This window comes from Phocoena phocoena, chromosome 8, assembly GCF_963924675.1.
Source record: "Phocoena phocoena chromosome 8, mPhoPho1.1, whole genome shotgun sequence".
Taxonomy (NCBI): Eukaryota; Metazoa; Chordata; class Mammalia; order Artiodactyla; family Phocoenidae; genus Phocoena; species Phocoena phocoena.
Window position 1 is genome coordinate 3226255 of NC_089226.1, and position 25694 is coordinate 3251948.

At 48.3% G+C, this 25694-nt stretch overlaps 1 protein-coding gene across 4 annotated transcripts in view; it reads right to left on the bottom strand.

Moving 5' to 3' along the window:
* The window catches only part of NTM (neurotrimin), a 929065-nt gene that overhangs the window by 379542 nt on the left and 523829 nt on the right, over positions 1-25694 (bottom strand). For 3 of the 4 annotated variants that reach the window (XM_065882595.1, XM_065882594.1, XM_065882593.1), the window contains exon 1: positions 17638-17804. In XM_065882595.1, coding sequence (XP_065738667.1) covers positions 17638-17804 — 167 coding nt within the window. Of the gene's footprint in view, positions 1-17637; positions 17805-25694 lie in introns of those variants that run through there. The other variant, XM_065882596.1, reaches the window with a different exon arrangement.

Genomic DNA, 25694 nt, shown 5'->3' on the forward strand with positions numbered 1-25694 from the left:
CAGACCAATCTCAGGGTGAAGAGTAACGCACATCCTTCATCACATCCGTCTGCCTGGGCCATAACCCCATCCCCACTTTCTAGTAGAAAAGAATTTAGATAAAGAATTAATAAAAAAATAAAGTCCAAATTACAGAATTAAGAGAAATTATAGAATTAATAGAAAAGTTCAAAATGTATTTCTGATAGAAACTATATGTAGCTACCTCCTTTAAAAATAGGAGTATGTTTCATTAACATTTTACCTGCAATTTAGCAGTATTATTATAAAATACAGACCCAAAACACCATCGGTGCGCACTGAGGTCAATCAACAACCCAACATCAGCCAAGGCAATAATTACAAAGCAAAACCAACAGTGATTATTTTTTAGAAGTAGGGAAAAATGTTTTAAATTAAAATAATAAAGTGAGAATAGCAGGTTTATGGCCTTTCTGCTAAAGCATTTATTACAAATCATTCTTTCAGGACATTTCACCAGTTGCGACCATCATTAAGATCATGAGCGACAGGGGCCTGGTGATGTGGCCGAGGCCTTGATCATACAGGAAAATTAAAGTCTAGGGATGGCATACTGTTTATTCATCCAGGAAGCCAACGGCCTTGTTCTCGGGGGGGAATTTCTTGTTCCACCAAGGAAATCCTCACAATGTAACAGTTGGAAGTGTCCTCATACTTTGTGAATCAGTATGAGTCTAACCAAAGACAGAGACGCAGGAAAAGAGCTTTTCCCTACATTCTGGTAAGTGCTGATAAGACGAGGAGGCTCAGGTGATTTGGGAGCTCCAGGGACCTCGCTGAGCCAGGTGCAGGCCCTGGCTGGTCCCTGACACAAGGATACAAGGCAAATATGCGCTTTGCTTTTAAAGAACTTATAACTGAACAAGGGTGGGACGGGAAAATAATAATAAAATACAGAAAAGTGAAAAAACATGTTAATATACAGCAGCCAAAATGATCAAACTGCTCCAGTGGCTTCCAAAATACTAAGAACAAAATGGGAAGTGGTCACCGTGATGCCTGTGGTCACCGCGGCCAAGCGGCCTGGCCTTGGCTCTGCCGTCCTCTGCGCCGTTTGTTGGAGCCAAGGATGCCCCAACCTGTGCACCTGGGTGTTTGCTGTGTTTCTGCCCAGAACATCCTCCCCATGTGTACACACACTCACTCCCTCCCTTCGTCAGATCTCACTCAAAGGCCCCATCTCAGAAAGACCCACCCCAACCAGTGTGTCTCAAATTAGCACCTACTCTCCACGTTCCTGGTGTTATTTATTCCCATTTCACAGATAAGAAAATAAAGGCTCAGAGAAGTTAAGAATTTCCCAAATCAAGTTCCAGCTCAAAGCTGTCCCAACTCCGAGTCCATCTTTTTTTTCACTTGTAATTTTCATTTTATTTGCCATTTAGTTTTCCCATTTTTGTCCAACTTTCTTTTTTTCTCACTTTCAATATTCTTTTTATTGAAGCATAGTTGATTTACAAAAACCTCTATGGAGTCCATCTTTTTTCCACTACATAACACATTCTCAATTAGCATGTTTTATGCAGATGATCAAGAACTGAGTAGGATATATGTTTAGGATCTGCATTTGTCTATGACATCTAACCAAGCTATAAAGAAAATCCACAGGGCAGGCATCCAGCTATTGGAAGCTGACCTGTGTTACCCATCTCCTTTAAGTCCTATGATTTCATGTCTCTGTTACAGCTTCAAAAAGTCGGTCCTTCTCGGGGTCAAATTCTATACTATCAACTGGTCCACCTTTCATTCCTCTTTCCTTTTTGTTAGTTGGGAAAACCATGTTGTGAATAGGATTTTGAAGATCTGTTGAAAATGTAGGCTTGAAGGGAGAGTATAACCCAGAAGGGGCAACAGCCAGTGCACTTGGTCTAGCAGGACAGGCACGAGCTCTAACACACCTTAGGTGAAAACAGAAAGCAACAGGGAAATCATCTGGTTTGGATAAAAATTCAAAAACTTGTATCTCTAAACCTCTCATCTACGCTGACTCTCCAAGTCTTCCAGCCGGCGCACTGGAAGGTCAGGCCCATCTCTCCTGAAGACTAGAACTGTCTGGGGATGGGGCAGGGCTTGGCCTCTGACGACTCCCACCACCTGGTCTGAGCCAGCCCAGCATCCCAGGGGGCTCCTTGGAGCCCGGCACCAATCACTATTCCGTATTAATGGTAACAAGCAAGGCAACTATTTATTTCAACACCAAAGTTCACCCTAAGGGCAGGGAAATGTCAAACTGGATGCTTAATGAAGTTGGTTCAAAATGCTCTAGGGGTGCAATGTGAAATTTTCAGGCATAAACACAGATGATCCAAGGAGACAAAAAATGTAAAGACCTCACCTCCTTAGCATACACAGCGTGTAGGTTTGATTACTGAACAGAGATATGAAGTATGTGCTAAATAATTCTTCTCAACAGCTCATTAGGCCTAATCCATCTCTGATTTCTACGAGTCCATTAATTCCAAATATGTGTCTGCTATACATACGCACATCCACACACGACTGTGAAACACCGGCTTAATTTCACTGCGTAATATCCTCAAAACGGCAACAGGTAAGACATCAAATCGGATATTAGGCAGATTTTAAATGTTTACAATTTTCGCATGTGATAAATGAAAATGACAAAGAATAACGGACTCAAGAAAGATGACACTTCAGTTAGAAAACACTAGACGGGGACTAAGCACCTAGTACTGGCTGCCACACAACCACGAAAGAGCGCGAGCCTGGACAGACTCCACACGGAAACTCCACGGAGCAAATAACATCGACACAGGTGCTGGCTTTGTTTATGTGGGATTTTATTTATTTCTCATCCCCTAAAATTGGAGCTGCTTTCATCATGTGCTCCTGCATTCTGATTAGTTCCTGCAGACACTCAAGCTCCTAAATCCATCTTTTCTCACTCCTTGCTCCTTCTCTAGTTTCTTTTTTTTTTGCTGTACGCGGGCCTCTCACTGCTGTGGCCTCTCCCATTGCGGAGCACAGGCTCCGGACGCGCAGGCTCAGCGGCCATGGCTCACGGGCCCAGCCGCTCCGTGGCACGTGGGATCTTCCCGGACTGGGGCACGAACCCGCGTTCCCAGCATCGGCAGGCGGACTCTCGACCACTGCGCCACCAGGGAAGCCCTTTCTCCAGTTTTGAGGCCGCTCCTCCTCACCCTGTTCTTCCTTTACTAGGTCACTGACACTGGCTGATTCCTCTGCCTAGAATGTGATTCCTGCCGATCCCTGCAGGGCTGTCCCCACTATCATGCCCTGGGCCACCCTGCAAATGCCCCTGTCCCTACACCCCAGGTCATCCTGCCCCTTACCCATATTTAACTCTTCACCACGCAGCATACTGTTTGTCTCCTTATTTGTGTACTGGCAGCTGGTACCCATTAGGTACAGTTGTGCAGGTTGTGCCCTGATCAAGAGCCCCAGGTGGAGGGGGTTGAATTCCTGCAGGTCTGTCTCTCCAAACAGGAGCCCTAGTGAATGAGTCAGGCTGGAGGAAGGGCACCTGTTCCTAAGTGGTCTGTGCAAGTTGCAGGCTGAGAGAAGACGACGTTCATTCACTGCGTGCAATCTGCAGCCCCGTCTCCCTTTGTAAAGATAGCTCTGTGGGGAGAGGAACTGGGGCCTAGAACGGTGCCTGGCCCGTACAAGATGCGCAGTCAGCGGTGCCGAAGCGAAACATGGATACAGTACAGATATAGGAAGCTCCTATCATGTGCCCGGCACCGTGGATCATCTTGAAACAACAAGGAGCACAAAAAGAGCCCACTCCCCGTCCCACAAAGTCGTGGAACACAGCCACTTCACATCCTGCTCTCTCTGCATGGCCTCTGTTCCCTGAGGACCCACCCACACAAGGCCCTTCCCTCCTCCCTCTCCTCTTTCCCCAGAGCCGCAGGTGATGGCTCCACCACCTGACTGCTCTTCTGAAATCTGTCCTTTGACAGTGGTTTCTCTCCTTTTTCTTCAACATTTTAAAGAGCAAGGCTACAAATCATCCCACCTGTCTCTTTTCTGTGTGTCAGTTAAAACACTGAATGTTAGAATATCTCTAGCACAAAAGGTTACACTAAATAAGACACCTCCAGCCATTAATGAGCAATTTGTCATCTAAGAGGTATTTTCACTAATTACAGCATGTCTGGAATTGTAGCCATTATGGACGTGTGCTAATTTACTTCAAGGCAGAACTTTTCTTTGTCACTGGTTTCCACGTACTTGTAGAGTACAGCACATTTTTACTTGGTTCAGAGATGTAGAGACTGAAGCAAATGGAAATCAAACACTTGAGGCTTCAGTTTGAAAAGGCCATAGTTCCCACTTTCAGACACATGCAAAAGCCACCAAAAGCCTCGCCAAGAAATTTGAATAAGTGCTTAAGTTTGGATTAAAAAATATATCTGTGTATTTCTATGCAGCTGAAATCAGACAATATGAATTATAATAGTTGTACTGGATTAGATAGGGTTATGTTAGCTACCGTAACAAATAAACTCCAGAATCGCGGAAGCTTATCACAAAGGAAGTATATTTTAGTGTATTTTTCCTTCACGCAATAATCTAAGGAACGAGGTTGCTGGTCAGCTGGCAGGGCGGGGGCCGAAGCCCTCTCTGCGCGGACATTCAGTAACTCCGCTCACGAAACATCTGCCAAATGGGACACGGTTTCCAAGGTAATTTGGGGCATCAACATCCAGATGGCGTACGGAGACAGAGCCTGAAGTATCTCACGTGGGAGCTTTTTAGGGGCCAATCCAACAGAACTTTTGCTCACCTTCCTTTGGGTAGAACTCTGTCACGTGACCACACCTAAATTCAAAAGAGGCTGGGAAATGCAACTGGGAAAAGCTTTGGGCCAGGAGGTGGATAAACAACTTACATGTTTTTGAACAGCTAAGACTCTCTTCGTCAGGTGTAAGGAACTGAACAGAGCAGAATGGATCCTGTTCTCATTCCCCACTTGGGAAACGGGGGCTGGGCACGCTGATTTTCTTAGCAGCATCCCACGGTGGGTTGTGACAGAGCCAGGACGAAAACTCAGGTCACCCTAGGGGAATTCCCTGGCGGTCCAGTGGTTAGGACTCTGCGCTCTCACTGCCGTGGGTGCAGGTTCAATCCCCGGTTGGGGAACTAAGATCCCAAAGGCAAGCGGCACGGCCAAAAAAAAAAAACAAACTCAGATCACCCTAGCCTTAGACCACTGCTCACATTCCAAAAACAATGAAACTTACCAAGACTTTTCAACATCTTCCTCTACCAAGATGCCCCTGTAGCTGCAGAATCTGAACCAAGCATCGCCAGCCTGGGCTCCGGTGCCCATATTCCTGTTCCACGTGTCTCTGGGCAGTGGCCCCAGGATCACGAGACACAGCAGCAAGATTTGCCCACGGCAGATACGTGTCACGCTCTGTCCTTCCCCAGCTGTAAAAAGCTAATACTTCCTGAGTGCTGGGCACTGCTCTAAACGCCCCATATTTCACTCCTGGATCACTACTCCTATTATTAGTTCCCTGAAACAATGACAAATTGAGGCCCAGGGAGGTCAATCAAGGTGCCAAAGGTCACACACTTGCAAAGTGGCAGAACCAGGATTGGAACCCAGAGAGAGGCTTCGCCCTAGACCCTGTGCTCAATCATTGTGCTCTGCAGCCTTAAGGTAAAATTTCCTTCATCAAGAAAGTTTCAAATAAAATAATGGACATTGGATACTGTGTTAAATTTCAGGCTCACAGGCTGATTTCTGCCTACCTGCCTTTTCCTTCCCTCCCCCCAAGTTCACGGGCCTTAAGCTAGAAACTAATCCCGATTTTCAAGTGTTTATTAGATTTTCTATAAAACCGCTGGTGAAAGTGGAAATGTAAAGGTCCTTTAGATTCCGCATGTGCAGACTTTATGAAGTATGTCACCCTGTCCCGTGATTCCCTCCACAAGGCCTGTCCTACTCGCTGTCCTAGAAGACAAGGCTGGATCACACACACCCCATCTGAGCTCTGTGTATGAACCCCCAAACCTAGACCAATAAAGAGCTACACCTGAGCTTCCTGTTTCCAATAAAAGATAGTTTTCACTATTAGCAGCTTACTGTCATTCCTAATGAACTTTTCATTCACTCGAAAAATACTCCTTGATATACGCCATGTTCCAGGCAGTAATTTAGCCACTATAAATGAGAGCAATGAAGTCAGTGGCCTTGGGGATCTTACATTTTAGTGGAAGAGGCAAGAAATAAGTATCAGATAAATAAATAACAGAATTTCCTAAACGTTAAGGGCTACGGAGAAAGCTGAAGCTACGTAAGGGGACGGAGTGATGTAGGGCTGGGGTATGGCTATTTCAAACAGCATGGTCTGGAAGGTCCTCTCTTAGGATGGGATATTGGAGCAGACACATGAATGGCATGAAGGAGCCATCATACAACATTAGTGGGTCCTGGGAGAGGAAGGAGCATGTCCTCAGCAAGAATGGACTTGGTGGGTTCAAGAAGGAAAGGGAAGTTCAGTGAGCTACATTCTCGTGAGCAGGACAGGACAGAAGGTGTCTGATAGGTAGGCGGACACCAGTAATAAAGCCTTTTATGTGCATTTCATTCTAAATATAACTGGAAGCCACTGCAGGGCTTTGAACACAGTGATGTGATCTGGTTTATGTTCTGGAATGACAACTTGGTCTACCAGGTGCAGATGGACTCTGGGAGAGCAGACGTGGTGGAAACGGGAAGACCAGATGAGATGCCACGGGAACAGTCTTGGAAAGGGTAGATGGCAGCTTTGACTAGAGAGAGAGTGTTCCAGATGGTGAAAACGGTCCGCTTCAAGATGCATCTTTTTTTTTTTTTAATAAATTTATTTATTTTTGGCGGCTTCGGGTCTTCCCTGCTGCGCGCGGGCTTTCTCTAGTTGTGACGCGCGGGCTTCTCGTTGCGGTGGCTTCTCTTGCTGCGGACCATGGACTCTAGGCATGCGGGCTTCAGCCGTTGTGGCTCGCGGGCTCAGCAGTTGTGGCTGCGTACTCTTGAGCGCAGGCTCATTAGTTGTGGCGCACGGGCTTAGTTGCTCCGTGGCATGTGGGATTTTCCCAGACCAGAGCTCGAACCTGTGTCCCCTGCATTGGCAGGTGGATTCTTAAGCACTGAGCCACAAGGTAAGTCCCAGGGTCTATCTTAAAAGTAAAGACACTACAGGATTTATTGATGGACTAGATGTTGCATAAGAGACAAAGAAAAAATATATCTATGAGGCTTTTGGACAGAGTAGCTGGATGAATGGTGGTGTCTATGCCCAAAATGGGGACAGATGGAGGGAATCAAGTTGGTGGTGGCTGGCAATGGGTTACATGGAGGTGGTATCAAGAACACCGCTTGGGAGGCAGAGCTTGAAACACGTGAGTCATAAAAGTGGATTTGAAGATTCATACTAGGATGTACAGCCTGGAGCTCCAGAGTGAAGGAGACTGGTCAGGATAGAGAGTAGAAAACTGCCGCAGGAAAGGGCTGGGGGTACACGGTGTGTGATTCAACGTAACTGGGGATTCTGAGAGATGGGAAAGGAAATGTCCTGAAGCCACAGTAAGTAATGAGGAGAACATCTCTCCAGCTCTCAGGCCTCATGGCAACAAGGATACAGGAGAGAGACAGCCACCGCTGATCGGACTCTAGGAGTGGAAATGATCCAGGGAACAGCCAAGTCTCAGATTAAGCAAAAGCTGAGGGGAACATTCAGAGAGGAGAGAGGGGACACAGGGATTTCGCTGGTGACAGGTCATAGAGGCCAGAGGGTAATAAAAAGTTTCAGAAGATTACAGAGAGTTTTGCAACTGGGTCAGATTATCGATTGTACAGGACCCTATGACAATAAGAATCAAAAAATGATGCACAGTCTGGTAGATCTTTGACTTCTGAGGTGGCTAATAAGATAACTGAAAAGTAAGATGCAATAACGTTTGTTCTGATGGTCTATTAGGAAAAAGAGAGTAATCAATTCTAACTACATTCCTACTCTGGGTCAGCCTCCCAGACATCTGTGAGGAGTCTGGGAGCTGATGACTGGGGGAGGAACAGTCATACCAGGAGCATCGTACACAGATACTATTTAAGCAATCTCTTTATAACACCCATGTGTATCAGTTTCTGGGTTTGTTACAACAGAGCATTACAATATGCATGGCTTGAAACAACAGAAATGTACTGTCTCACATTTCAGGGGGCCGGAAGTCTGAAATCAAGGTGCTGCAGGGAACATTCCCTATGAAACCTGCAGGAGAGAATCCCTCCCTGCATCTTCCTAGCTCTGGTGCTTCATGGGCAACCTCTGGCACTCCTTGGCTTGCAGCCTGATTGCTCGAATGTCTCTGTCATCACATGGTTTTCTCCCTGTGTGTCAACTGTGTCTCCGCAGGTCATCTTCTTATCAGGACACCAGTTGTATTGCATTGGGGTCCCACCCTACTCCGGTGTGAATGCATCTGAATACCTAGTTACATCTGCAATGAACCTATTTCCAAATAACGTCACATTCTGAGGTACTGGATGTGAGGACTTCAACAGATCTTTTTCTTTTTTTGGGGGGGAGGGTGCGGGTCAGGAGGGGAGTGATCCAATTCAACTCACAACACTGAAGTACTGCTTTTTCCAGTTTTCATGTATAACTTGTGCACCAAATAAAAATTAATTTGCATATAGTTTTTCTTTCTTCCTCGTGGGTTCTGACCAGTTAGAATTGTTTTAGATTGAGCTTTCCTGACGAGTAAATGTGTCCAAAGATGATTATTCTGAGTGCAAGAGCACTTTTCCCCTCATCCACTACATTTATAGCCTGTTTGAAAGCCACAGAAGATCAAGAAATTATTTTCACACAAACATATCTTCCTTTCCTCTATGCGGCCAGCAAAGCTTTATCTGAAGGTTGATGTCAGTTTTGTCATTTTCCATCAGCCTGGTGGTTGATGCTGTTTTCATTAAAAATTCTATTATTCTAAAAAATCCATCAGCAAGATTGTAAGATTAATTCATATGTACTTTGTATAAGACAAATCTAACCTCTCAAAAGGTTTCTAAGCCAAAACATCTCACACTGACAAGGCAGCAAGTTGGCCAAATACACCCAAATAAACCCAAATAACTCAACCATGTGAATCAATGAGATCTGGGGAAAACAGATCATGAACAACTGAGACTGCTATATATAATTTAAACTACTTTAAGCCCCATGGCACACGGCTGCAGGGAGAAGGATTGCTCCTGTAGTTCCGTCAGCAAATTCCGAGATCAGTTTCTCACGGCAGACACACTGGTCTTGCCCCAGAACTGCACGGGAGAAAAATGACCAAATGCAGAGAGGCCCCCTTTTCTCTTGTCACCATTGCTGTGGAAGTCCTGAGCTGGCCTCTCAGTGAACAGGTGAGAATGAGGGGAAACGCAATCACAGGGCTGCAAAGCTGGAAGGGCTTAACCACCCCCAACAGTCGATGGCATCCCTACCCTGGCTTTCCCAGCTGACTCCAGTGGACTTGTCATGGAAGAACCAGTCTTCCAAGGAAAAACGGTCTACAAGTCCTAAATCTATGCATGAACTCCTGACCCCATTATCTGTGTCAGATAACCTGGCTCCATAGAACCTTCCATATGTTTGTTGTTGTTGTTTTTTATCTCGTAGGAAATTCATCTTCAGAGCCATGAACTGTCATAACTTTCTATGCAACAATCTTGTGATGAAAAATAAAGGAATACCTTTCTCCTCACTCCCTCTCTGATATAAAATAGCTCAAGAAATTATTTGAACAGAAGAAGATTCCTAGGATCTAAGCATATGTGTAGGAGAAACACACAGAGAAGTATAATTAGACATGGATGGAGAGGCATTCCTCTCCTCATAGACCTTCCAGAAGCCAGACACAGTACGTCTATCAAAGTGTTGCCACATGGGTGTTTAAGCTACAATAGGTTATAGGGAAAGCTGCTAAATGCGTGGCTATATGCACACACACACGTATACACATGTGTGTACATCTGTACACATGGAAAGAGAGAGACTAATTATATCATTACAGACTAAGCTTTGTGTACACCGTTTCATTTTAACCCCAAACGATCCTTTGAGGTAGGTAGTAAATGTCCTCTTTACATGGAAGAATGTTTAAAACTTGCCCAAGAGAACACAGAGAAAGTACTCGAGTCCGAGTTAGCGGCACCCTGTCTTCCAGTCCGTTTTCTCTCTGGCACACCACTCCCGCTGGAATATGAGTTAGGAAGGTCTGGTTTGTTGAAGAGCTTTGTCTCCTTCAATTGCACTCACGTGAAACATTCCTACTGCTTCCTCCCTGCCTTTGGCTCACAAGTGCAATTTGAAATTGCATCCTAAACCCAACCAATTCTTGATTTCCTAACACTATTATTTGACCATCTGTGTGATGTTAATGGTATTATTTATTTATTACACCAGGAACCCATCAACCTGCTCCCAAGGAAGCAAAATGATCTCAAATGCAAAAATAAAGTTGCATTTTACCCATCAGTGGAGACTTTGAACTTAAGAGAATAAATGTGCCATTCATATTAATTATAATTTGTTCAGGCTTCCCCAGGAGAGATGCCAACGGTCCTATTCCTAGCGCAACAAAGAAGGTGTCACCTACTCTGCCTCACACTGCTAGGGTCACCAGAGAGACTGGCTTGTGGGCCTCAGAGAAGTGCGCTTCCACCTCAATGTGTGCAGTATCCCACTCCAGAGAGATACATGGTGATTCTGAGGAATTATTAACTCCCTGTGAGAGGGTCCAAGATTGCTGATATCTGAAGCAAACGGGTGGAAGAAGAACCACCCATTTGGATAAAATTCTGACTTGAACAATGTATGAAGATTCTATGATCCTCTGATGCGAAGGGACCTCTAGAGGCCAGCTGGGTCATTCCCTGTGTCCCCATCGTGCCACAGACCACACCACACCTGACCCACTCCCATACCCAATTCCTAAAATACCTCCAAGGAGGTTCTTGTGCCCCAGAACAAGGAAGGACCACGAAATGCACTCGGTTTCTGGGAAGAGAAGAAGTTGGCAATGAAGAAAAGAAGGAACAGAATGAGGAAAGCCCTTCGGTACGAAAAGAGAATGAGCTTCGTATTCAGACAAAACTGGCTCTCAGCCCCAGGCACATTCACCATCCAATGGTGTGATCTGGGAAGTGGCTCACTCTGCCTTCCAGTGCTTTGCTTTTGTGATCTGTAAAACTGGAATAATAACTGTCTCCACCTCACGGAGCGCCTATGAGCATTCAACAGGTCTGTGCTGGTAGAGTGGTCAGTGCCTGTCTGACACATAGTAAACAGAGCTGTCCCACCAGCCCAGAGGCAGAACTGATAAAAGCTAAGAATGCCAGCTTTAGTAGCAGAGGGAAGCAGCAGTTAGGAGACAGCATGAAGATAAACGTTAGCCAATTCTGTCAAAGGCACCCACAGTCAGTAAGATGCTTTTGCACTTAGTAGGACAAGGTGACCTTGTCTCAGGCACAGGTAGCCCTAGGCCAGGGCTCACGGCTGTGTGATGCAGTGTGGCCGGATGTCAGCTCCTTCTCACCCTTGCAGGAAGCCCCCTTTGTGGGAGACTGGTTATCACTAGCCTCATTATCTGAAAAACCAGGTGGTTGAACTCCCTGGGCTCTGTAATCCTTTCAAACTCAAAAGAAAAGAGAAGCATTTCTGCAAAGCACCAAACCTTGCAGGTGAGGAGTGCTGGAGAACTGGGCTGCCCCTCTTCTGTAAGTTCTTTAGGTTCTCCTGGCAACTGGCATTGTCCTTTCTCCCGCTGCCCCACGCTCGATTGGGTGTTCAGTTTTGCCATTTTAGTTGCTGGCTCCTCAACAGGCTGTGTGTGCTTCCAGGAGCCTCCCTCCACAGCCCCATCTGTCCATGCTCTTCTGAGACCCGGTCCACCCGATGGATGCCTGGCAAGCCCCAGAGGTGAGCAAACAGGGGTCCATCCCGGTAGGGGCCAAAGCAGCCAGAGCAGCACACGCTTCCTGAGCGGCACTGCTGTTCTGAACAAGTTAACTCAGAAACAACAGAACCGTAGTTACATGACCAGACACCCACTGACAGCAGACCCCAAATAGAAAGAAGGATGGGCAGAGACGCACAGAAGGATGTGCCCCTCTTTATCTTGAAAATGCTAATTTCCCTGAGGTCTACCTGGGGTTGAGCACATCGTCAGAGAGTAGCATTTCTTCAAAGGCTTAAGGACTGGATAGGGGAGTGACCCGGCAGAAAAATGGCATACGTTATGGGTGCAGCTATGAAGTAACAGACAATGGACACAGACCATCTGTGTCCTGGACAGAAAGACACCGGCTCAATTACTGACGTGTGTCTGTAACCTCCACCAGAGCAATGTCACACCCAACGTAGCATGACCCAGACACAAAGGACAGTGAGCCAGGAACACATCCGGGGCAAGGACAACACAAGACAACTCAGGAAAAAAGGGCAGAGAGGGCAAGGAGAAGATGGTGATCGCAGGCATTCCTTCCTTCCTTCACTCACGCAACAGCTATTTACTGAGCATCTTGTGTCTGCCAGACACTGCACAGAATAAGACCGAGAAGGCACTCATCCTCAAGGAACTTACAACCCAGTTGGGGAAGACAGATCGGGAGCAACCAACCAAATAAATGAATGGGAAAATCTCAGGTACAGATGATCACTCTGAAGAAATAATCCAGGATGCTATGCCAGTGTAAGCCTGGTGGAAGTGGTAGGGGATCACTTTTATTTGGGTGTCAGGAACAGCTTCAGGGAGGGGGTTTCACCTGAGCTAAGGCCAAAATGATGAAGAGCTGCCCATGGTTAGATCTGGAGGAGGGGTACCTCCACAGTGGGGGCCACGCGTGGGAAGGCTCTGTAGCAAGAGAACGTTTTCTGTGTTCACAAAACAGGAGGAAGGCCAGGATGTCTGCGGCAGAGTGAGTGAAGGAAAGAGGGGGACCCTCACTCAGAGTTTATTAGCACAAGCCCTGGTCCCAGTCATGCCCTAGGAACTAGGGACAGAAACCTGAAGAAGGTGGAGTTGTGGCCTCAAGAGGCCGTGGAGCAGCTGGAGAGACCAACAGAGAATCCATCAGCTTCGAAAACGAAATGCTAAATGCTTTCCATGATGTGAAGAGCATGCCACAGTCTCCTACAGCTGCAAGGGGCCCCCACGGCTTTTCTCAAGTACGGAAACCACGTTGCTCTCTGCTATTCCGTGGAACCGCTATACCGAAACCCAACTTCCTTCTTGTGCATTTCTCAGACCTTTCATTTTTAACTCATATTTTTTAAAAAAGCACTTAGCAGATGACCCCCAAGGAAACAATTCACTTTACTGGTTGCGGCCTTATTTGGGGAAACCATGAAAACATGAAATGCATCCATCAAAGTTATCCAGTGACGTGCTGACATTTAGTGACAGTCTCTAATTAATGAGACCCACACGCCGGGCCTCTCAGGCTCTCCTGCCCCCATCAGAGGGCTGCAGCCCACCCACTGGGAGAGAGGAATGCAGCCCACCCACTGGGAGAGAGGGCGCTCTTCTCTGACCACCGGAAGACCACCCACCCACGCGATGATGGGCACAACTGCATCCACGGCTGATGACCTCTTCAACCTCTGCGTCCACAGCCTGGCCTTTTGAGTTGGACCCAAGGCCCTGGGGTGAGAGGCCTCAGCCTCAAGCCTTTCCACAACCAACACCCAGCTCGTGCCCTTCGTGTAAGAACCACTCCACACATCTTAGTTGGTCGAGCCCAGCTGTATAGAAGCTAGGGGATACTTCTGTTTGGCTTTCAGTCATCTCATCTGTTCAGTACCCATGTGGGAGCACACGGTGCTCAGGGCATCACAGGGCGGGATCCCCGCTTCCAAGAGCTAGCAGCTCCCCATCCACGTGGAGAAGGAAAACAGAGAGATAAACAGCATTGCAAGGCAGGGTGCGAGACAAAATGAGCGGAGAGACGATGCCAAGTCTCCGCAAGGAGTTGCGAGAACACAGAACGCGGTGGGGAAAGCTCGCCCTGCAAAAAGCCAAGGAGTCAGCATTCCAGCTCGGCCACGCGCTAACTTGTGTGATTTTAGGTAAATTCCCCTCTCCAGGCCTCAGCATCCTCATCTATAAAACAGACATAATCTAGTCTATTTCAGAGAGTTGTGGTGAGGATGAATTGTAACTAACCAATAACTGATGGCACCATTCATCATTCAACATTATTATTACTACTCCTCGTAATCTGGCTTCCAAATCTCCTAGCTGTGCAACCTTAATCAAACTATGTAAACTCAGTTTTCTCATCTGTAAAATGGGATAATCATAGCACCTACAACCAGAGGGGTTGTATTAGGGTTAAATGTTAATGTTATGAGGTTGGATGATGGGTGAGATAGTGTGTAAAACACTTAGAATACTCCCTAGGACATAGTGAGTACTGGAGAAATTTCAGTTCATGTTATTATCATTGCATATTCTATTTTATGAAACCTCACCCTTTTTAAAAAAAAATATGCGTACAGACTACTGACAGGAGGGCAGAAAGACTAGGAGACTGCAAATTGTCTGTAATTCTATTCAGACTGTGGATGCCGTATTAGGTGAAAGGCTTCCCGATATGTCTACGAGGATCATTAGTGTTAATTGGAGGAAATAAAACATTCTAAAAAGTTTCCTCACATTAGAATCTGCTGCTGAAGCATTCGTTCTTTGGGAACTGCAAAAGATCCTCAAAAAATGAAACTGGTGAGAACAAAGCAGCATCAAATGAAATTAGAGCAAAAAAGTCCTCTGCTGGTTGAGACGAAAACTACAAGCATGAACCCCAGGGTCACCTGTGGTGACAGGGAGAGGGGTGGTTCTCAGGGCAGAGCAGGGATGGCTGTGGTCTGTGGAGCTTGGTCACATGCTGAACGAAAAAGAAAGAGGTGAGGATGGGAGGAAGGAAGGAAGGAAGGAAGGAAGGGAGGGAGGGAGGGAGGAAAGAAAGAAGGAAGGGGAGGGAAGACAAAAGAAGGAAGAGACGACCCACATACACACAATAAAAGCAAAAGGGAAATAACCCAGAGCCCTGAACCACTCGATTGTTGCAACCTGGAATCAGGTTACGTGCAAATTTAGCAATTTCTATGCAAACAAAATACATTCTGAAATTCCTACTTGCTTCTTTGCACACAGCATCACGAAATGCAGAGCCTGTGTTTGAGGGTTTAAGGGCTTTTCCGCTCCACAGAAATGCAGCCCAACACGGGGCCCCTCCTTGTCTAGTGCAGGAGGGCCTGGGGAGGACGATGGCCATCCTGTGGAGGCTTGAGCGCCATCTGCACGGCCCACCTGCTGCCCCGCTCACATCCTAAATTAGGCCCATGGCCAACAGGTTGGTGTCACGCAGATCCCAGCTCCTCTAATCCCTGCCCTGTAGGGCTCCCTCCACTGGGAGGGTCTTCCTCCTACTTGTCGGGAAGACAGTCAATCTCAGTGGCTGGCCCTGGATGTCAGGAGATGTTCCAGGAGGGCTTTTTTATGACAGGGCTGGGCTGAAAAAGCCCCACCATATCCCACCCCCTCCATCTACAACCGGTTAAGCCCAGTGAGTCTACAGCATATGTGACAATGCAAACAAACGTGAGGGCACGAGAGACAAGGAGAGGGGCCTGGAGTGAGTCAGGAAGAGGCATGGAAGCAAAGACAAAGAAAGAGAAGCCAGCCAGTACACGATAATGCGATTTTTCAGAGGAGCTGCTCCAGGCCCCAGCTGAGCACCTGACAGATCCAGCAGAGTCCTCATTCTCATAGGCCTGGGGACTGCCCTCTGAAGACCAGATCCCTCCCTGCCCAAATCCCCTCATTGTTCCTACTATACGGCAGCTACATCTGTCAAGGCCCCGTGGCTACTTCTTTATCCCCAAATCTCTACAGAGCTGACCGCCTTCCTCCTTCTCCTTGAAAGTACCTTCCCATCCATTTCTAAAATGTTCTCAGTATGAGACTGTCTCCATCTTGTTTCTTGAGGGCTATATCTTGCAGCCAAGGGTTAGGGGAAAGGGGGCATCCAGAGGGCACTAAATGCCATCGACTACATTGCTTATAGGTTTGTTTTTCTTTCTAAATAGTCTGAAATCAGGGCATAGTTCAAGTTTCCACGAAATCCTTTATAAAGCAGACACACAGTTATTTCAGGTGTGAGGTGTGAGGCAGTTAGACATTCCACCTTTGCTCAAAATAGTCCCTAACTCAGGGCGCAGTGGAAGAGGTGGGTTTCCGGAACCAGTGAGTACCCTGGGGGCATAAGCACTAGCTCGCCAAAGACAAAGGAGCATGGGTGCTTGCAGACTATGACAGGCCCTTAAATCACACGCTTCCTTTGGCAATGTCCCGACAAGTCAGCTCTGTAACCCAGTGTCCCTTTTGCAGCATTTTCTATCCCATGGGTATTGCCTTACATGCACCAGCCATAAACCTTAGAAGAGCCACCTTAGAAGAACAGTCACAGAAGGTGTAAAAGAGTGGGCACCAACACCAAGGTTCTCTCTCCAAGAATCTTCACGTACAAAGGATGGGAATACTGCCATCCTGCCTTACAGTCAGCTCAATGGCCCAGTCTGGAAAACTTTATTTAAGCAGGCATACATTCTTCCCATGGATCTTCTTAACTTCTACCTCCAGCTGACTCTCAGAAACTCCAGAGAGTTGAGATCTCGCATTGCAATCACTAATTCTGCGTTGCCCTTCTGTGAGTGGTATGGTTTGTAGACACTGGAAACTGAGTTAGCATTTCAGGAGGCCGGGGGGAAAGGGAGACAGATTCACCCGACCTTACTCAAAACATAGTCAAGATTCTTCTTCTCCTTCTCCAATTCCTGTCAGCCTTAACCCCAGACGTCAAGCAGGACCCAAGCCAACACTGAGACCCAGTTTCCATTTGGGAGATGAGTTCTGAATATATTGCTTTAGTGGACAGCACAGTTAACCAAAGTAAACGATCTTTTCCACAGACAAATCACACTCATATCCATGGCCTCAATCTCAGAAAGCCGTGTTCAGACAGAGAAAGCACGTCCCTCTGCTACCAGCTCGTGGCATGAAGACACCCCAGGAAAGCTCAGACACAGTCAGACCCAGGACAAAACAGTAGCTCTGCCAGAGTACAGGAGCGGGGCTGGCGACACCCCGGGGCACAGGCAGAGTGATGGCATTCACAGAAAGCCAGACCCGGCCTTCGGGACTCATTAACACCAGAGACGACTGTTCACGCTGAGCCCCAGCCGGGCCCCCAGTCACCACGGCCACTGGTTGCAGGTACAGACAGTGCTCAGGCCGCTGGCCTCCATCTCTGAGACCCCCTGGCCAGCCTCGCCTCCTGCTTACCAAGTCCTGAGCCTAGGAGGCCAGTTTGGGGGAAACAGCTCATCTCTGGAAGCTCTGAGCGTTTCCCTGGGACCACCACCTTTCCGGGGCAGAGCACCCAGCTCAGCCATGAATTGTGCTGCCCAGGGAAGCAGCGACCTCCCCGCCAGCAGCTGCAGAAAACACACCTGCACCTCTAGCCCTCTCCCCCATCCCCTACACAAATCACTGTCGATTCAGAGAAGAATGGCGGCTCCCTACCTGAGGGTGGCGCTCTCCCCCTGCCGGACCGTCACGTTGTCCATCGCTTTGGGGAAGGTGGCATCTCCGCTGCGCACGGGCACTCCTGTGGGTACAAGGAACAGCAGCCTGAGAGACACGACCACGAGGCACTTCCAGGGCAGGAACAGGTACCCACAGACCCCCATCCTCGACGGCCACAACTTCCCAGAACTCCGGCAGCCGCTCGGCACACGCCCCCTGGGCGCGCACAGGAAGTGGGTGGGGTGGGGTTTGGCGGAGGAGCGAGCACGGGGCCCCGGAGGCGCGGGCAGGAGAAAAGCGCGCAGACTCCTCCAAGTCTAGTGTTCCTCCCCAAAACCAGCCTCAGCGCTCCAGCCTCGGAGAAGCGGTTTCCACGGAGAACATCCAAAGGGGGCTCCCTCGGTGCTGCTTCAGCCCGGAAGGTGGCGGAGAGAGGCGAAGAGCAAAGACAGGTGCAAAGGTGCGGGCGCGTCTCAGGAGCCCCTTCCTCCCGTTAACAGCTCAGGCATGGCACTTTGGAGAGGAGTAAGCACTGTGGTACCAAAAGGGGACACGGAGTGGGTTAGATCCGGCTACCCAGAGATGGTCTGAATTCCTCAGTTCCAACAAGGGCAAATCCAACACTTTCTTTTTAAGTTTCAGAGGCAGGGTAGCCAGCAGGAAACAGTCTGTAACAATAGCAGAGCCGGAAAGTGGAACACGCGGGAGACGCAGGGGTGAGCCAGGAGGAGAGGCTACGCCGGGCTTCGCGCGATCCGGACCGGGGATGCTGCAGCAGCCGCCTCGGTCAACTTCGTCCGAGACCAAATGCGCGCTGCAGCCTCCGCGATGCGGCCGGTCTCGGCTGGGCGGTCTCCGCGGCGGCGGCTGAGGCGGGAGCGCACGGCGGCGGACGCTCGCTCGCTCGCTAGCTGGGGAAGGCGAGGGGCTGCCGGCCCCGGAGCCGCGAGGACGCCACGCTCAGCGGCCGCCCCCGGCCTCCGCGCCGCGGGCCTCCCGGGAGCAGCCCCGACGCGCGCGGGCCCAGACCGCCGGGGTTGTCATGGCAGCAGCTCCATCACTGACCGCAGCTCTCCGCCGTGCTGGCGCCGAGCGAGCTGGCGGACCGCGCGCATCCCGGCGGGCGGCGGGAGCGGGGCGCAGGCGCCCACCTTAACCCCCGCCGCGCCGCGCCGCGGCCGCAGGAGCTCAGGCGAGGAGTTTAACCACTTCCCCCCTTGAAGAGCTGTCACTTCCAAATTAAGAAGAAATGCAAAGTTACTACACAGCCTCAATAAGCCCAAGACGTCTTAATAAGGGTCACAAACTAATTAACTAGGAAAAGAAAACTCTGCAGCATGCATGCGTGCACCTTTAAAATTATCAGATTAATACATTAGCATTTAGAGTAAATTTAAAGTGTTGGGAGGACGTTTTAGAATCATCTCATTTTTATTCAACAGGCAACGCCCACCCCACCGCCACCCCCCCAAAAGCTACTTCAAACACCATTCTAAATAGAGATCTTCCATATATAAAAGAAATGCAAAATCACAGAAGCCTCTTAGTGTGCGAAACTGGCAAAACCGCATCAAAATTTTGGTCAAGTTCAGACACTGACTTACATTCTTTATTCTTGTTTTGTCGGCATTAAAAGATGTTAGCCCTGCAAACTGCCCACTCAGATGAATGAGTGTGAGCCCCCGGCTTTATTGATACAGAGGATTCCCAGGTGTCCTGGGCTTCACACTCCTGCAGGGCTGATTGCATCTTAAGAGGTGTGTTTTTCAAATTCTTGAAACTCAGGGAAAAATTGCATTGGCCTCAGTTGCTGTCACTTCTCCTCTCTGGCTGCTGTGGGTCCCTCTGTGCCTACATCTGCATGTTTCCTCTCACTTCAGCTCTGATGGAACGCAGTTCCTTCCAGCCTGGGCCTGGCTCCTGAGGGAGGGGGCCTAAGCCCAGAGCGGCACAGCCCACCCCACGTGCTAACACCAACATGTTCTCTGCTCAGGGACTCCCGTCTGAGCTCCCTGCACTGACCCAGATTCTCCCTGGGGACAGAGAGGAAGCAGCCGTGGCTCTGTTTTTCCCCTAGACTCTCTCTCAAATCCAACCAGGAAGCTCTTTTTTAAAACAACCGTTAAATAACAACAACAACAACAACAACAGTTCTTCCCAAAAGCCATCCAGCCACCACCAAAGAGACTGAATCATCCTAACTGAATCGCTGTAACCGTCCTGGTGCCATAAGAGCGCGTGCATCTTTCAACTGGTCACCCCACTTACGTGTAGATAAAACGTGGGTGAGTAACGCACAGGCATCTCACTCGTCACACCCCGGTCTCTCCAACTGCCCTGGATTGGAAGGGATGGAGGTGGGTGTGCAGATGTGGAAGCCACGCTCCAAGGTAACAGAGAAAGACTGAGGAGGCATGGCTTCCTCTTTTAACAGGTGACCCGAGAGTGTACAACAATGTAAAGTCAAGCAGCTAATCCATCATTTCGCCCATTTTCCCCTCGTCTCCTCTGTTGACTTTTCCAATATTAAATTCTCAGGGAAATCCGTCGCTACTTTTGTCCAGTGGGGACCAAAAAAAAATCAATTGTCAACTTATGACCACAAAGAATGACTTTACTATCAAGAAAAACAAAAATGATGTCTTCAGGGTGCAGGAGGTTTTGTTTATGCTTTTGAAAGAACGGGAGGAGAATTTACCTGTTTTAGTACCAATCCGTTCTGACAAGTCCCTACTTTACCTTCACTTTGCAATGGGAGTTGTGGAAGTAGGAAGTTGCATGATTTCACCAAGTTAAGATATTATATGAGCAGACGTCAGGTGTGAGGTCATGACTGCTGACCTCAGTCCGCTGAATTTGGGGTTCTCCTTATGCGGAGGCCAAGGAATTACCTGTAATCATCCACATCCATTTTAAGCACCACTCCTGCTCCCCTCCAAGACTCCTCTTTGTAAACAGGTCCCACCACCGCAAGTGGAAACAAACACCAGCAGTGGAGAAGGAAGGGGGACTCATTCTGGGCTTTGGAGTCATTTCCCTCCAGGCTTGAGAATGGCAGGGATGAGTCCTTTCATGATAAACTCTCACCCTGGCTCTTGCATCTAATTCCCAGGTAGGTACAAATGAGCGTTAGTTTTTGCATCTAGGAATGTGGGTAATGACAACAACAGGCCTTCCCGAGGGGCCTACATACATGATTAACTCTACAGTAAAATACTTCGAAATCCCCTTAAGGTGAAAGATGCTTTATTAATACATTTTGCCTGCCACTGCTTCATTATTATAGCTGGGCGGAAAAATAACTCTTCTTACAGGCTCTGTAAGATGTTCAGTTTATACCAGTCTGCATGCGGTTGATCTAAGACGCTCACACCATCTTTGTCTCTGGCGGGGGAAGGGAGAGTGGTGAGCTGCGGCCTCCCAACCTGGCTGGCAGAAAACCCAGCAGAGATCAGGTAACGCTCAGGCTGGACAAAGGAAAGCCACTGGCAACCTCACAGCTGCTTTGTGGACCCAGGGATCCAAACTTTATTCAAAAATGGAAGTTTAGAAATTGGTGAGAGGTCAGAGATGCCCGCACAATTAACAAGGCAGAATCCATTTTATTGAAGCTGCTGATTGAAGTGGTTTGACTAGATGAAGATCAAAATCACATGTCAACTCCCGTCTCATCCCCTAATCCCTAAATATAACCAAACACTTAGTGGCTTATCTTATATCCCGTCTCTTGCTTCATAAAAACTGCTGGATTTATTTTGTTTTTCCCAGCATATCCGAGTTAATGAAAAAGGAATGACAGTCAGAGCAATTTCATTATTTGTGTTCTTTATAGACATAACTTCCTTTCTACCTCCTGGAAAGCAGATTCCTAACGAGCGCCCACCTCCACTTTCTCCCCGCCACCCCCCCTGCTGTCTCCGTCTCCATCCTCCGTTCCCTCCTGCATACACATACAGTGTACACATAAATCAACTTGTCATAGCTTGTCTCCACTCTGGCAGCTGTAATTGCTGCAGGTTATAAAAATATCTATAGGACAATGCCTTTCAAGCTCACAGGCGTGCACACACACACACAGACACACACACACACGCACACACTGCCTGAGCAAAAGAAAACAATCATATTCCCTTTAATAATCCTGGGACTGCAAAGGACGGGGCGCAGAGGAGCTTGCTGGGTAGACTCTGGAGGGCTGGCAGGTAGAGGAGGACGCAGGGCTAGACGGAGACTCCGGGCGGCAGCAGCCCCTCCTCACTAAAGCAGGGCTGGAAAGGGGAAGAATTGCCAATGAAAGGGAAATTGTTTCAGCTGTTGCTTTTGTTTTTCTCTGCGTTACCTACAGCAAGCTGGGGTTGGCTAAAGAGCCAGTGAATGTTCTACACACACAAGAGCCCGAAAGAAGAGCTCTAGCCTGAGACATGCCAGTGCCGCTTCTTCTCTAAAAAGGTGTAAGGCCCCCCTCTCCTGGTGGAGATTCCAAATAGGAGCACAGGCGAGAAGATGCGACACGCAGGGCAGTTAGAGCGGTGTGGCACCCAACAGACCTCGCAAGTTTTAATCAGGAAAGGCGGTGTCCGTCTGGCTCAAGAGACAGCTCTAGGGGAGTAGGGAAGGGCCGGACTCTGGAAAGGTACCTGCTGCTCTTTCCACCTATGTGAATATAAGGTCAAAATAAACGCATTGTTCATCCGGGCTAGAGTCTGGTGTTGTTAGGATTTCAGCAGGGAGAGCCAAAGAGCAACTTGAAGATGAGGAAGAAGCGTCCAGAGAGAAGAAAGAGATCAGGAATAGAGAGAATTCAGGAGCATGGGAAGAAAAGGCAAAGGTGAGGCTGCCCATGGACTTTGAAAGGTACATAAAGAGGAGGGGTGATCAGCAGAAAAGTTGGCAGGTAGACAGAAAAGTAAAGAAAAGCGGGGCAAATGATCAAAGTCCAAGTACCATCAAAGCAAAGGCCAGGTACCCAAAGGGGAGCATCGCAAGAGCCAGGGGTCTTTAGAGAAGCATCTCTCCATATCTAGGTTTGGGGTCATTATAAGACTCTGGATTCCCAGAATCACAGAATGATATGGTCAGAGGGGACATCGAAAGATATATAACCCACTCGTTTCATAAGTGGGAGGAGTGAACCCAGGAGAGAGGATCCATTATCATAGGAATAAAGTTAACAACTCATAAATCAGGACTAGAGCTCGGGGCTGATGGGCCCTGCTCCTGTGTTCTCTCCACTGTACCTGGCAGGTAAGGACACTGCTTAAGGGCCAAATGACAAAATATCTCCTTTGGCTGCTATATCTGCAGCAAGAGAGAGAACCACAGAAGAGGTTATATTAACACAGAAGTGTTAACATTGCTGCCCAGTACTGATGCCTCTGGGTATCCAGTTATTCAGCTGAATTCAATGTCAGCCATCAAACTTCCACAAGCAGACTCTGAGTGCCTCCTGTGAGCCAGGAACTGTTGGAAGTTAGAGATACAAAGAAGAAAGACATTGCCCTGCCCTCGATTTGCTTACAATCTAGTGCTGTTGGGGTTGTCAATGGTTCTATTTGCATTTGCATCCAGGAAAGTTGAAGTTGTAATGAACTCAACCCAGCGCTCCCTGGAAGCCCCTAAGAACATTCTCGTCGCCAAGAACAACAACCTGGGATGCGCCTCCCCCGTTGGGAACAGTTGATTTCCAGGCGCTGTGTGTCCAGTGTTCCAGGCACTGACCATGGTTTCCTAAGATTCATTTAAAGAGGCATGGGGGGAGGGGCAGCGGGATAGTCTCAAGGATTTAAAAATGGAGGGAAGAAATTCATCTACTCAACAAACACGTTTTCAGCTATGTGCTAGGTGGTGGATTCCAGTGGTGGGCAAGAGAGACAAAAACAGAATCCACTGTGCATCTAACACCGGCAGGGGAGACAGATATTAAAGCAAGAACTTTACAAAACTGTAGATACGATGCTGACAGGCACCGTGAGGAACTGGAAGAACAAACACGATAGACGTTTCTCTGGGAATCGGGACAATCAGGAGACGCTTCCCTAAGGAAATGACTTTAAACTGGGACTTAATAGTGAGAAGGAGTTGACCGGGCAGATGGTGTGGGCGGGAATCTAGTTGCAGACGGGATGGAATGTATACAACCGGGGACGGCAAGGAGCCTGAGACGGAGCTGCCTTTTATATTCACAGACCGTGCTCTGTTAAACTAAGAGTGGGGACGTCTGAAGTGCTCTGATTGGAAAGCTCTAACTGCTTCCTCATCCTGTGTTCACGCACTCATTGATTATCAATTAAGAATGACCAGGGGCTTTGGACTCAGACAGACCGGAAGTCAGACATCATCTCCTCCATCACTAGCTGTGTGACCTTGGGGCAATCACCTTGTTTGTGAAATAGTGATAAGAATGGTACCTAGCACGGAGGGTGGTGTGAGGATGCTATGAGACTCTTGACGGACAGAGGTGAGCACAGGGCCTGGCAGCTGCTGGGCCTCTGCATGGGGACTGCACGGAGGCCAGCGCATGTGCTTCCCTCCTTCGGAAGGGTCTAGGTGTGATATTTGTCCCGAGAACCCAAGAGCATCCCTCTGAGTGCCAGACCTGTGAACACCATCCCTGTGCATGTCCTGAGGGGTTTCATCCCAGGGACAGAACAGAAACATCACGCTGAGATGTGGTCAGAAAGGGAAGTAGCTTAGCCTTCAAACCAGGGCAGGAAGAAGGTGACCCTGCAGTTCCCACCCCAGTGTCTTGAAAAGCACACAGGATCCAGGCCTGTGGGAAACAGCCTGAGCTTGAGAAAGAGGACGGGGTTTCCTCTTTGTGCGGCAGCCTGGGAACTTTTGTCTGCCATGCTCCCACATATACCTGAAAAGTAGCCAAACAACCTGAGAAAAAGACAAGACGCCTCCATCTCAGCGGTAAATGAGCAGTGCCTCTGACCACCTTCGTGGAACTTGGGCCCATCTTTGCTCCCGTGGGCCTGGTGGTGGAGTCCAAAGCCCCCCTACCCATTCCCAGGTCCAGATTTACACCAGTCACTGGATACTAACATGCATTGCTGGCCTCATTGCTCCCAGTTTCTACCCTTGAGCATCCCAGGGCTGTGCTACAGGATCAGCCAGACTCCATTTCCAAGGTTTGCAAGATGCAGCCCAACCAGAGTCAGTAGTGGCTTCTCACAGAGAAAGAGCCTCTGGATGGTAACCGGCCACCCCAAACTTGGAGCTTAAACCCCAAATGTACCATTAGAGGAACTTGGCTTTCCTCCCCAGCCCAGCCCCATGCCCTTCTCCTTAATCAATCGCCTTTTACTCATGTCTCTTTTTAACCTTTTCTCTGCATTTTCTCCCCAGCCAGGAGCAACAGCAGAAGAGGTAAAACTTAATGAGACAGGAATTTGCTCAAAAACTTATGGGTTCAGTTGTATTTCTTATTGGAGGTGGCATTTTGTAAATATCATTTTATAAACCAGAGTCTCTGGATCCGAGTCTTAACTCACGCCATCATTAAATAAGTCACTTGCTTTTTTGTTTGTTTTAGCTTCTTTGTTTTCAGAAGAACCAACATCTCCATGATATGTGGACCTTTGAGAAGATCTAGTGTCTAATACATCCAAATGGGCTAATACACTTTTTTTTTTTTTTTTTTTTTTTTTTTTTTTTTTTTTGCGGTACACGGGCCTCTCACTGTCGTGGCCTCTCCCGTTGCAGAGCACAGGCTCCGGACGTGCAGGCTCAGCGGCCATGGCTCACGGGCCCAGCCGCTCTGTGGCATGTGGGATCTTCCCGGACCGGGGCACGAACCCACGTCCCGTGCATCGGCAGGCGGACTCCCAACCACTGCGCCACCAGGGAAGCCTGGGCTAATGCACTTTTGAAAGGTGAAAGTACTGTTCTACAGTAAGATGACAGCCCGTAGAGGGCTGGGGTCAAGGGTACTGCATTGGGCCCCCAATCTGTCACTTATTGGCTGCATGGAGTTCCCCAAGTCACCTCCACTTTCCTTCTAAGTGAGGAGTTTGGATTAAATGACCTCCTAGTCCCCTTCCAACTCTCAG